At 40.5% G+C, this 14475-nt stretch overlaps 1 protein-coding gene across 9 annotated transcripts in view; it reads right to left on the reverse strand.

The window, feature by feature from the left end:
- The window catches only part of PHF20 (PHD finger protein 20), a 69020-nt gene that overhangs the window by 16720 nt on the left and 37825 nt on the right, over window positions 1-14475 (reverse strand). For 5 of the 9 annotated variants that reach the window (XM_084538290.1, XM_084538284.1, XM_084538285.1 and 2 more), the window contains 3 exons: window positions 6646-6828; window positions 3612-3710; window positions 1564-1725 (listed from right to left, as the gene is read on the reverse strand). In XM_084538290.1, the coding sequence (XP_084394416.1) occupies window positions 1564-1725; window positions 3612-3710; window positions 6646-6828 (444 nt within the window). The remainder of the gene's footprint in view (window positions 1-1563; window positions 1726-3611; window positions 3711-6645; window positions 6829-14475) is intronic. The other 4 variants (XM_084538291.1, XM_084538288.1, XM_084538292.1 and 1 more) reach the window with 1 other exon arrangement.

Consider the following 14475-nt stretch of genomic DNA (forward strand, 5'->3'; position numbering starts at 1 on the left):
TCACAAGGGCAGAGCACAGGGGCACGATCACCTCCCTCCACTACTGTTCTCTGATGCAGCCCAGGATGCAGCTGCCCTTCTGCTGTCTCATGTCGAGCTTGTTGTCCACCACAACCCCCAAGTCCCTCCCTGCAGGGCTGCTCTCAGTGAGTTCTTCTCCCAGCTGTACTCGTGTCTGGGACTGCCCTGACCCAGGTGCACTTGGCCTTGTTGAACCTCATGCGGTTCCTGTGGGCCCCCTTCTCCAGCCTGCCCAGGTCCCTTTGAATGCCAGCTCTTCCTTCTGTGGTATCAACCACACCACTCAGCTTGGCAGCATCTGCAAGCTTGCTGAGCATGCACTCGATCCCCCTGTCTATGTGGTTGATAAAGATATGAAACAGCACCTAGGGACAGACCCCTGAGGGACACCGCTCGTCACCAGCCTCCACCTGGGCACGGAGCCGTTGAGCACCACTCTGGGTATGACCTTCAGGCCCATTCCTTATCCACTGAATGGTCCACACACCAAATCCACATCACTCCAAGCTGGAGATCAGGATGCCATGTGGGACCACGTCAAAGGCCTTACACAAGGCCAGGCAGAGGACATCGTTCGGTCTTCCCTTGTCAACTGACTCAGTCACTCCATCCTAGAAGGCTGGGCCCCTTGCTACAAGGACATCAAGGAGTTCGAGCGAGTCCAGAGAAGGGCAACGAAGCTGGTGAGGGGTCTGGAAAACAAGTCTTACAAGGAATGGCTGAGGGAAGCTGGGTTTGGTCAGCCTGGAGAAGAGGAGGCTCAGGGGTGACCTTATTGCTCTTTGTAAGTACCTTAAAGGAAACTGTAATGAGGTGGGGGTTGGTCTGTTCTCCCACGTGCCTGGTGACAGGACAAGGGGGAAGGGGCTAAAGTTGCACCAGTGGAGATTTCGGGTGGATATTAGGAAGAACTTATTTACTGAAAGGGGTGCTAGGTATTGGAATGGGCTGCCCAGGGAAGTGGTGGAGTCACCATCCCTGAAAGTCTTTAAAAGACATTTAGATGTTGAACTTAGTGGTATGGTTTAGTGGAGGACTTGTTAGAGTTAGATCAGAGGTTGGACTAGGTGATCTTGAGGTCTCTTCCAACCTATACAATTCTGTGATTCTGTGATCAAAGTTTGCCCTTGGTGAACCTGTCCTGGCTGTCTCAGAGCGCCTCCTTGTCCTGCATGTGCCTTGACAGTGCTTCCAGGAGGATTTGTGCCATGACCTTCCCAGGCACAGAGATAAGGCTCACTGGTCTGTAGTTCCCCAGGTCTTCCCTTCTACCCTTTTTTAAAATGGGAGTGATGTTTCCCTTTTTCCAGTCACTGGCAGAGCCAAAGCAAACAGCAAAAAGCACCACCAGCATCTAGCTCTGACAAATGAATTGGGTTCAGCTTCTTCAGGCAGTGGAAAGGAAAGACGAGGCCCTGTGCAAGAATAGCCGAACCTGCATTACGAGTACTAGTCTTCACACAGATGTTGTAATAGAGCAGCTCACACATTTATTAGTAATGAAAGACAGAACTAGTAAGCTGTAAAGAAGTCTCCTTTTACCATTTGTTTTTGATTTTCCTCTGTGCTGTCCAGACTCAGAGCAGTGCAGCTCTGTGCTTGTGTGGGCAGATGATTTATTTGAAGAAATACATTTTGTAACAACTGATTTTTCAGGAGAAAGTTCCTGCGAAATATCCGTGTTTTCTTCACTGCCAGAGTAGTCTGTAAAATTGTAAGAAGTACTATGGTCAGAAGTTTGTGGTTAAGGAAACAAGACAGAAGAAAAAACAGCATCATAACAACAGGCACTTATGATTCACTGAGACAGTGTCCACTTTAATATTCTAGGACTCCAGGACTTCATTATGTTGCTGAAAGAATTGCAAACTTCCTAGAGGTAATAAAGGCACCCTCTGAGCCAGAAAAACCCTGTGCAACTCAGTCATCTTCACTGATGAAGTGAGAAAGGCTGGAAACACCGGTTATTTATACATACATGTTCTTCAGGATGAACATCTACAAATGCTTCTGCATTACAGATAGACACTTCTACTCAAGCACTGTTAGCTGGAGACCTCTCCCTCATATCCCATTATTAACATCAGCTAAACACATTCCCTGATGTCACCGACTACAAGGAAACAGAGCCTGTTCTTTTATTCTCCTAGTTTATGGAGATAGCTAACTATTGTTGTTATCATTTTGCTATTGAAATGCTCCAAAATCTTCATGTTGCTCCAAAAATTTTAGGAACACGACACATCACATTTTTTGTATGCATTCGAGTATTTCTACACTAAAATGCTGAATCTCCAGATCATGTAAGCTGAAGTACAGAAACTAGAAATACATCCAGCCACCACAGCTATCCCAACCTGTCTGGTACTCATTTTGGATGCTTCAGAAGCCAACATGCTTTCATTTATGTTTCAAAAACCCAAGGACAAAGGAATAAACAATTTGTTGGTATGATTTTTTGTCAAATTATTGTGTAAGTTTACAAATTAGGATTTGTACAATATCTACATATCTGTGGGCACCATGTCATCAGAAAGTCACTGAAGTAATTTGTTTCAATTCAATTCTGAGTCAGTCTACTTGTGGTTCATTCTTTCCCTCTACTCTCTCGTGACAGCTTGTCTTCACAAAAGTTAACAGAAGTTATGCTTTCCAGTCTGAAAAACTCCTCCATAAGGAGCTCTTGTTTGACAAATTATGCATGAATACACTGCTTTAATGATCCTAGACATCAATCAATGGCATAGGAAGTTGTCAAGCTTGATCTGTACATTTTGAAGTTTTATGATATCAGCTGCTGCATTTGGAAGTTGCAAATCCAACCACTAGTAACCATCTTGGGCTTATATATAACATTCAAAGTGTGAAGAAGAAAGTATTCCCTGTTGATTTCATCCTCAGAGGCTTTGGAAGACACGTTATTACCATCTTCCTATTAAATGCAAAGGGAACAGCAATTTATGAGACATGAGGTGGACAAAGCCTGAGTACAGACATTAAGTACAGATTTTACTGTGTCTCCACAAGATTTGTCCTTTTGAAAAGAAAAACTTGGACGTGTCAGCTCATTATCAGAGTGTCTGAAAATAAGTGAAGATATAAGAACTCAAAGTTAACAGCAGAAAGAGGACCCATCAGCATTTTCAAGCCCCATCACTCAAACAGGAGAGCTAGAACTCTCATACACAGAGAACATCTGGTAGTCAGGGCACTTGGTAACAAATTGAGGGGACCTGCACACTCTTTAACTGGGCGAAACTTGCATAGAAGTCTATCTTACTAATGGAAAGCCAGACTTGAAGACCAACACATGCATTTTGGAGTTTGTTTTATTCTGTGCCATTATAACCACTATTATCAGTTATTATTCAGCATTAATGATGCACATAAATTGTCTTGCCAATCATGGTTTATTCTTAATGACAATAAAATCACAACCACTAGGTAAATGAAGGAAACATATCTGCAATGATATGACAGGAAATATATCTGCAATGTCTCCTTTCAAGAGCATGGAACTAGGTAACAGGCAAAACAAGGAAACAAAACCATTTTCCTCTAAAGAAAAAAAAAAAAAAAAAAAGCTTTACCAGGCTTAGCTCTCTTTTTCTTTTTTTTCTTTTTCTTTGCCTTGGACCTTCCACAGTCTTTGGATTTTCTTTCTTTGTTCTTCTCATATTCTTTAACAGCTGAAATTAGACAACATTCCAATTTAATTTTAAAGATATACACAACTATTCTACCTATTATTTTTCTTAAATGCCTCCATTGTTTCTTCAGGCAAGCGTGGATAGTTCACTAGAAAAAAACAGCCAGAAATATTACCTCTAAGAATTCCCAGCCCACAGAATTGGAATGGTCTGTTTTATGTCCTAGTGTGATTGTCCCATAACTAAGTTACAATAGCATGTAAGAGAAAGCAACTAGGCACCAATGCCCCATTTTCTACTTAGGTAGTTGGAGTTTCAGCCTTCATAGATTATTAAAAAACAAAACATGTGAGCATTTGTTATAAGTTTCTAGCTGAAATTACTGCTGAATATTTCAGTAGTGTTGTGTCTGACATAAGAACCCTCCCCCCAACTCTAGTACAGTTCCTCAAACGTTTTGCTTTCATAGAAAAATGGAGTAACAACTGGTTCACTTGTCTATACCTGTTTTTCTCTGTTTCCTTCCCATCCTATTTTTATGGAAAAAAAAATATTTTTGAATAATTGGGTGATATTTTTCAGTCAAGTCCATCCTCAAAACATGCCTCCGAAGCATGTGCTGTAAGTAACCCCATTGCCAGGAAACGTGTACAAACCCTTGCTTTCAATCTCCTGCCACTTGATCACAACTCCTGTCTTTCAGATTTAGTTCTCTGCAGCAAAATCTCTAGATACTTGCAGAGTTCCTTAAAATAAACTCTCCAGACTCTGCAGAGACTACTAGGTGCAACCATAAGTGTACTATGGAAGCATGCCTTGCATCTCAAAAGGGCTTTGCTCTCAAGAGTGCTCAGCTGATTAAGCCACTCACCATCCCATTTAAGAAAAGACTATTTCAATTACTGATTACCAATATCAGAACAAACATCTAAAGACACTCTACTGTCAGAAACACTCTCCAACACAAAATGCGTAAGAACCCCAACTAGTCTATAGCCACTCAGGAAGCAAAGCCATACCAGTACATTATGTCAACCTCCTACAACATACTATTCAGTAACCTCCCTAACCCACAATGTGAGACTATGTTTTTGAGGTACAAGCTGCCCACTTTGAGAAACTGGACATCTCAGTCACATTTAGGTGATTACCAGCTGTGATAAACGTGCAGGGGGACAAATCATTATAGCATGTCTTTTAAAAAGCCTTCAGCTCTTACATCTCCCCTGCCTTTCAGTCCTTGCGTATCTCCTGCTCCCTTGCAGCTTTTCTCCTCCTTTGGCATGTTATTAATGATGGTTGCTAAAACTGTGCATTGCCAGCAGCCACATTAGCTGCTGACACTGACGGCAGGCTGCTATACAAATTACATGTCCTGCAGAAGGAACATGACTGAAAATGACTGGCAATAAAAGACACAAACTTCATTCCCACTCTGTTACCATGGGGGGGAGGAAGGGGTGAAAGGAAAAAGAGCTTCATATGCATATCTCAGCATAAAGCTTCTAGCTACATCTTACTTTCCTTTGTCTTTGATCTCTCCCAGTCTTCCAGTGCTCAGGACCCTCTGGGTACCATTTCCTTCTCCCGGCTCATATGCAGGGACACTATTAAGTTCTGTCATTTCACTCTTCCAGGAAAAGGTCAGAGGAACAATAACTGAGGTCAATATAGGCAAGAAATCTTTGCATCTTTTCAGTTGGAAAGTGAAGATAGGCAGATCATCTAACCTGTTTTTTAGGGTACGCGAGAGGGCATTTCTTCCATTACTCAACACATCAGTTGTAAGTGGGACAAAATCTTCCTTGCTCCCATGCTTTTTCCCTCTGAGGTAGAGGGTATATATTTTTTCATTTTTCTTTTTAAAGGCAAGTATTTGCACTTTTCTGTGTATTTAACTACCTCATACAGTTAAATACACAGGCCTTCCAAAAACCCTGTACTGCTGGATGTTTTTATCCAAAACTGTTTCGTGTAAGTATTTGGAAGTTTAAAAGAATTCTCACTGGAAGACAACCAGATACAGCAGGCACCCAACCTAACCTAGGTTAGGAGCATCCTCACAGACTTGCATAATCTAAGAGAAAAAAACTGCCTTACATAATCCTAAAAAAAAATATCTCAACCTCATTTTTAAAAAGGATTTTTTTTTCCCCGAAAGCACAAAAAAATTAAATTCTTTATTTCCCTGAATGGCAAAAAGAGACTAAAGAGGATGAATACTTAGTCAAACCCCACCAACACTTAAAAGTTCGTGCTAATGTCTTTAGGCCATTCTCTCAAATAAGAAATACCCTACTGAGTCAGACCAGTGAAAACATTGAAATTCTCCAGAATAAAAGTATTACAAGTAAAATTCACTTAGCACAGATTTTCGTGTTCCTCACCATTGTGGCTCAAATTGTCACCACATATCTGAAAGAGAATAGTGACGTAAGAACCTATATTATAGAAGAACCTAGTATAAACAGGGTTTACACTACACCACTGAAAAGACTTAAGCGATGCCATGCCACCCAGAGATTTCCAGTAGCACAGATTGCTGGCTACCAGAAAAAGTAAAGCCTCAAGTTTATGCATCTCGACAAGTTCACGATTACTTAAAATAACGCTTTGGACAACCCAGGCTTGTTCCAACAACAGAACTAAGAAATGTATCAAATAAACAAATTGAATGAAAACATTCTTCTCTTTTTAAAATATTCTACTACTTTTTCCATCTAAAAAATGTTACACACCATGACTGGGAACATTGAAATTCTGAGTATAGACAAAAAATCACCAATTTTATTATATTGATTCTTCATTTGAAACCACTACAAAGGAACAGTGAAAAATATGGCTTAAATTGTATACTCATGTAAAAAATAACTTTTAAAAACTAGGTATATAGAATGCTTTCTACCAATATTATCAGTTCCTATCAATGTTTAAACCTTTTGCAAGAGTTCATTTTAAACTAAAAGAAGCGTACCATTTTCAACTCTTTTTTTTTCTGGAGGCTTCCGGAGTGATCTCGCTATGTGGTTCTCCTTGGTTTGTTCTCTAACAGAATATCGGTGACTATTTAATGCATTTACAGCGGTTGATGTTCTTCTCTTCTCTATTTTTTCATCTCTATATGAGGTACTCCTTAGGGCTATGCGTAGAGGAGCATCTACAAAGAGAATAAAGACGAGGTCCAAACTTTAAATACGTTCAAAACTGAACTCTACTTCACCAGCAGCAGTTCTGGTTGTCCATAGGGAGCCTCTCTGATGAAATAAACTCCCTAGGGAGCATCTCTGATGAAATAAACCACTAAGCTTGCAGTCCCAGCAACTTGACCACAGAAGAGTTTTTAAGCAGAAGCTCATTTAAAGTCTAAGACCTGCAATGCTTTTTGTTGTTGTTACAATCCCCAAATCTTTATTCGTCCAGAAATACTGCTGCATGGAGGAAATATGGAGAGAGAAACAGTTCAGCTCAGCAGCGATATGGTCAGATAAATGTTTCTTTAAAAGAGAAAATAAAAGAGGTCCTGTTGATTTAAATAGAGGAACCACAGCCTATTCTCAGAAGTGTGCTTTGTAACAAGCATATAGAAGCTCTGCATATCTAAGGAAGGGAAGTTTTAAAGTATATACCACTGAAATAACAGCATTTCAGCCAGGAGAGAGATACAAGAATTCAGTATCACTACCTAAAATCCATACAATCATGAGATAGACAGGCAATTTCATCTGTGATTTCATTTACTACTAAGTCAAGTCTTCTTGCAATATTCTTCTTGCCACTTCGAAGTATGTCATCAAGTATCAAGTATCTTCGTCAAACAGAACCAGTAGCCAAGCTGACAGAATGCTGTTTTTCATCAAGAATGTATAATTCTATCATCATAAGCATCTCAAATTGGATACTAAAGGCAACTTCTGTCCGGTCTGAAGACTTGCATGTCAGTAGGTTTTTCACTTGGAAGCCTCTCTAAATAACTGTGAGCAGGAGTTGAAAATGACTGAAGACAGAAGAAAAGAGTCCAAGCTCAGCATACTTAAGAGAAGTGGAATCAAGTACTCTGGCCTGACCTACATTTCAAGTTGGAGCTATGAGGCACATTAAGACACCTCATTATGTCCCTTTCAGAAGCAAGCGGATCTCTTGAGGCTGAAGGAACCAGCGAATACCCAGCAAAACCTGAGGCTATCTGATGGCTTTCTCCCTGATCCTCCTCCCACACTGAAGCTACGTTAAAACTTCAGGAAAAAAAGAGCAGGTGGTGTTCGTAACAATTTTAGTAACCAACTAGTTAACCTTCAGTCATTTACCATAGTGCTTTACATCAACTACAATAGAAGACAGAAAAGAGACAAAGAGTCCAAGTTTCCTCCACAAGACTGTCATGAAGGTGACTTCTGTCCAGTAAGGCAACTCCCTGTTGCCTTTCTTTGGGTGCTTACTGAACTCAAAAGAGCTACAAGCTATAGGATGTTGAACGTTTCTTCCATGAAGAATTTTCCTTGAAGATGTTCCCTGAGTATACAGAAGATACTCCCTGATAATATACCACGGTAATATGTACAGCTTCCCATTTTCAACAGGCCCAATTTCTCTTGCAGGAAGAAGTTGTGTATTTGAACAACAACAACAAAAAAAAGTCTATTTTTGCAGAACTTCTCACTAACAGAAATCACTTCTGCGAACCTTCACAAACATAAGTCATCAGTTCAAACAAAAAACTTTTTCCCATGGTACATGGTAGCTGAAAAATAAGATTATGGTACCTTATAATCTGTTTGGGAACAACACAATCCTAGCAAACTTTCTGAAAGGCAAAAGGTTTGTGGCAGTACACACAGACAAGACACATAAACAAGCCAGGGAAGCATTCCTGACTATCTACCATTCTGCCTGCTTTAAGTTCCAAAAATATTTATACAACAGCATCTCAGGGAACTTAAAAAAAAAAAATCAGACTAGGAAAAAAAATAAATAAAAAAAATCAGACTAGGACCTTCATTTAGGCCTCCTCATTTTCCTTTCTCCCAAGAGCTAAACTCAATTTCATAAATTAACATCAGAAAAATTCTGCAGCCACCTTGATCCCACGAAAAGGCTTCCTGTGGGCTGAGATCTACATACACACACTCATGAGGGAATGAAAGAGCATTGTGTTTTCTAGCTCTGTAAGAGTAAAAATTGAATAAGATTTTTGCCAAGACTATTGCATCTTTTAACACACATAGGTCAATGCATTCCTGTAATATTTTTCAGCTACCATGAACACTCTTTTGGAGTAGTCCAAAGGTACCCTATCATATGTCAGATGTATTTTTCTTCAAAAATAGTTATCAACATGTTAATTTTGAAATATTTTTTGTTCTATCAATAGAAAAGCGTAGAGGGTCTAAGACTGCTGAGTACTCTGAAATCCACTTCAGGAGTTGTGACTGAAATTGACAAGAAGGTGAGATTAAAAATATGAAAAGTCATCCTAAACTTTTGGGAATGTAAAGATTAAACTTGTGTTATGAAGACCCAAACTTGTAAACTTTCTGATTGCAGTATGTTAAGTCATCCCAAAACAACATTTTCAAGTATACTTCCGTGAAGCAGGCCAATTTTTAAATTGGCCACCAAAAAAATGAAAAGCAATTACTTACCGTAACAACCACAACTAAGAACTTACATTTACGAACATGCTATTAAAGCCCACACATTCAACAACCTCAGGCTTTGTTTTAGCACTGACAGCAGCATGCCATATGCTTTTATGCTCCTCCCTCTCTGAGTCTCTCCTAAAAGGCTTCCTACTCTCCTGTCTCCTCCCCATCATAGGAATTCCTCATGTGCAATTTCAAGAAAAGCCAACAGAGAACAGCAAAACCACCGCATTTGCACACACACCTTGTAGTTCTGTTGCTGCTAACTTCTCCATCAAGCACTCGTCCCTGTAATCAGTCAGCTGAAACTACCAAGAAACAACCCATGTCTATACTGTAAGTCTGTAGTAAAAGCAGAACAATGCTCATAAAGACCCTAGTAGGTGCTCCAGTGACCATGCATTTCCTAAAGCTGCCTGTGTAGCTCTGATCAAGACACCTGCACTTTATCCTTAGACAGGACACAGGTATGTATCATCTAACCTACAACTTCCACACATTCCTGATAATGCTCAACTTGATCAAAATCAAAGTAAATATTCACAGAATGTTTGGGTTTGGAAGGGACCTTGACAGATCATCTAGTCCAGTCCCCTGCTGGAGCAGGAACGCCGAGATCAGGTAACACAGGAACATGTGCAGGCAGCCTGTCCCAGTGCTCTGTCACCCTCAATGTGAAAAAGTTTTGTCTCATATTTAAGTGGAACCTCCAATGTTCCAGCTTGCACCCATTGCCCCACTGTATCATTGGATGTCACTGAGAAGAGCCTGCCTCCATCCTCCTGACACTCACCCTTTACATATTTATAAACATTAATGAGGTCACCCCTCAGTTTCCCCTTCTCCAAGCTAAAGAGACCCATCTCCCTCAGCCTCTCCCCATAAGGGAGAGGTTTCACTCCCTTAATCATCCTCGTGGCTCTGCGCTGGGCTCTCTCAAGCAGTTCCCTGTCCTTGAACTGAGGGGCCCAGAACTGGGCGCAGTATTCTGAATGTGGTCTCCCCAGGGCAGAGTAGAGGGGGAGGAGAACCTCTCGCCCTACTAACCACAGCCCTTCTGATACACCCCAGGATGCCACCGGCCTTCTTGGCCGCAGGGGCATGGTGCTGGCTCGTGGTCATGTCCACCAGGAGCCCCAGGTCCCTCTTCCCTTCATTGCTCTCCAGCAGGGCAGTCCCCAGCTTATACTGGTGTCTGGGGTTGTTCTTGACAGGACTCTACACTTGCCCTCATTATATTTCATGAAGTCTCTCCCTGCCCAACTCTCTCCAGCTTGTTGAGGTCCCGCATGATGGCAGTGGTACCCTTAAATCCCTCCATGATTCCAAATACTCATAGTTATTAGAATTATATGATTCTCTACAAATAGAGCACAACAGCTCCCTGACACAGAGCAAGGGTACTGAATAGCTGAACGCTTCTTGAACCATGACACTGGAATGGAACACCAGCAGGTGAATTTCTAGTTCAGATGAACCTAAATAACAGTAACAGGAGATAAATTCATTAAAAGAAAAACAAAAACAAACAACAGACAGGCTTGCTTGTAACTGCTCACAGCCTTCTTCCAGCAGATTCTTTCAGGCCTTTATCCTGCAGACTTGGCTTTCCAAAGCCTGTGAGAAATACCCTCCTTCATGTGAGGAACTGATCTGGAAGCAGTGAAGTATCTCAGGTCTGTATTTGTTTTAATTTCTAAGAAATGAAATCTTCTCAGCCATGCAGAAGCCATGAAGACTAACCAGGTAAAGCCTTAAGAGGGACTTAGATTTGAACATGTTACACGTCAGTTAACAAGCAATGCAACAACCTTCACATCTAACAGATCATGTCAGATGTTGGTTTAGGAAGAACATTCAACATCCACAGGAAGCAAAGAGACTGAATTCCTCAAGTGTTGTCTGTTGTACAATATTCACCATACACAGCTGTGAAATCATTTGCTGAGAACATCCACTCATGTTTCCAATAACAAAGACCACTTATCTTGACTTACAGCTAAAGAATTTGACACAGCCATCCTCCACAAACTCCATGCTGTATCTTGAGATAAGCCACAAAACTGACTGGAGATTCTGCAGAAATCAGGGTTAACAAAGCTCCTCACCATCTCCGACAGTGACAACCCCTATGTTTGTAGGGCACCCATGTATCTTCTTCCTACTAGCAAAGGGGCACTCACCACCAAAGGATCACCTTGAAAACCACTCTGCTCTGCGACAGTGGTCCACAATAACAGCTATACAGTTGTCACCACAACCGGATGCCTTAGATAAATTTAATCTTTTAAGTTTAAGCAAAGCAAGTTTGCCATCCTGTTCCTTCTGCATGCATAGTTAGGATCTCATCATTATCATGAGTGAAGACAAGACCCTTCTTTCTTCATACATATTCCTAATGTTAAGACACTCATCCAATTAACATGACACATTAACTGAGTAGGTGAGTTTTTTTTTTTTTTTAAACAACTGGACCACGTACAAAAATTTAAACTCACTGACAAAATTCATGCTTCTTTTTTTTCCCTACAACTATTTTTCACAGACTCAGCTGAGCACAAGTTTTCTATGGTCTTTAAAATACTGATAGCTGGTTCTCTGCTTTCTTTTGTGCCTCACTGCAAGACGAACAGCAGGGCCAGCACTGGTAGCAACATACCAGACTAGACACACGCATACCAAAAACGCAGCTCAGTGTGGCAAGGAGTTTTTGAGCGCTCAAAAGCAGTTCTAACTTCAAAGCAAGACACCTCAACAGAGCTGTCTTAGGAGTGTAAGGGTATCTATCAGCTGATGAAGTCCCTGCCAGTACAACAGTTATGCTCAGACCAGTACTAAGTAGTTATTAAGAGTATTATGAGTACACCAGCCACCTCAGTGAAGGTTTTGGTGGGATTTTCTTGCATATACACTCAAACTGTGCTACGTGTTTACATCTGACAAGGTTAGAATTTACCCGCAGATCTTCAGGACGTATTAAGCATGAAGCCTCTCCAAGGTCTGAGGTGAAGTGTATCAGCTGTTCAAGCACTGAAGTTTGCCACAAGTTGACTTTAAGACTTCAAGAAAAGTTGTTCAGCTCACTCCCTGGCACAAGGGCATAAACTGAATTTTGTTGGATGTCCAAATACCTTTGAGAGGCCTCAGTCAGGACACAACAGACACTAAAACCTTGTGCAGGTATTTCACATACAATAGGATGGCCAGAGATACCTGAAGCAAGCTGACATCTTCATATGAAGAAATTTATATAAAATATTTGTAGAGCACGACTCATGGTAGAAAAGGATGTATTTTATCATAGTAAAATATAAGCGATTGTGCAGAGAAATAGCTGTGACCACAAAGAGAAAGCAAAACCTACTTTATGTTAAGGTATCTGAATATGGAATGTGGTTCTATTCTTTTCTTTCACTACAGCAATCACCAAGTAACTCCAAAGTTTTTTCTCCTTTTAAACAGAAGGGCTGTTATATGGCTCTAGATCGCAACCTAAGAGTTTAGGGTACAAATGCCCATAACTCCTATAGCCCAGGGAAACATGAAATCAACAGCCTTGTTCTCTACAAGAGACAGTTCTTTCCTGAAAGGCCAAATAGCAGCAATCCTCTCAGAGTGAAGTACTATAGCTCTGGGCTAGGAAAAAAGTTCTTTCATGACAATGGTAATATCTCCTGATAAATTAAAAAGAGGTATTGCCTGAATGTGCCAGTAGCCGTTCAAGTCTGCTTTATTTTGTTCAGACAAGTCAAGGAAAAACTGAAATACCAACTAGGCAATGGTAGGTCGTTCCCCTCTATTCATAGAAAAGGAGTTGAACTCAATGTGGGTCCCCCTTTCAACTCAGGATATTCTATGATTCTATGAAAACTGACTACAGGATTTAGAGAGGTATCTGTCGAATTTGTCACTGCCAAGGCAAGTTCCTTCTCAGGGAGAAGACTGCATGAATCACATCAACATTAAATTTTCTAGCTCACTTAAATTTTGAAGCCAATGGCAAGTGGCATGGTTTACAACAGTTCAAACACTGAAATTTCAGTCTCTACTTTTGTGCAAAATACTTATATTTGTTCTTCATGCATCTGAAAGCATGGTCAATGAAGACCGCTTACATCCATCTTCTTTTCAGTGTGTCAGAATTCTAATTTCAAGCACTACAACAAGTTTTTCCAACTGTTCTGTATATTGCATCATTTCCTAGAACTCCAGGACCAGGAAAAGTAAGTATTTTTCCATTCACTTCCAACCTTTTGTTTATTTTTATATAGAATGTAGCAAAAACAGTAAACATTCCTAGAACTCCAAAATGAAACTTCAGAAGGATCAAGGATTAAAACATAATAAAGCTTCTGAAGCAGGAGTATCTAAAGCAAGCTTCTGGAATAACAAAACTAATTTCTAAAGTCTTGTCTGCTAGAAGTTGCCACCTTTTCTTAATCTAATAAAGCAAAGTACTATGAAAAGAACATTTTTACCAAAAGGTAAAATATTTTTTTAAGTATGTACACTTTGAATAGGTGAATTTTGTTGTAATGCTCACAAAAGGATCACAAAGATGATAAAGTAAACCCACAGTGTACCATACCTAATTATGCATTGGAAAGTCTGCACTCTCACTAAGCAATACATCCCGAAACATATTTTTAAAAAGGTCTTGCTTAGCAGCCTGTCTTCCTGTTCAGGCATTTACGAACAGAAAAGAGGCTTGCAAGAAGACAAGAGAACAGAGTAGAAAACAGCAATATGACTCCATAAATCCCATTAACCCCACTTCAGAATTTTTGGTACCAGCAAAGGAAGAACATTAAGAATTAGAAATTTGAGCTAAAAAACACACCACTTAATAATCGGACACGTTATGACATAAGTGATGTTAAATTACACTCCTTATTGAGGAAAACCAGTAGCTCCACAACAGAAGCCTCTGATGGTGACTGTGAAAACTCCACTGCCCAACTTCCACCACAGTGCTGATTCACAGTCAGCAGCTGTCAGCACAGCCGAGGGGCTACTTGCAGGAATATGCTATGAACCACACATACCCACTCCCAAATGAAGAAAGGGGTGGAGATTTAATATAAGGAAGTATTATTAGATCTTAATACCAAAAAAATTACCCACCAGTGCAGCCAAGATGGCGGCATCAAACCAACAGTATATAC

This window comes from Aythya ferina, assembly GCF_964211825.1.
Source record: "Aythya ferina genome assembly, chromosome: 16".
NCBI classification, from domain to species: domain Eukaryota; kingdom Metazoa; phylum Chordata; class Aves; order Anseriformes; family Anatidae; genus Aythya; species Aythya ferina.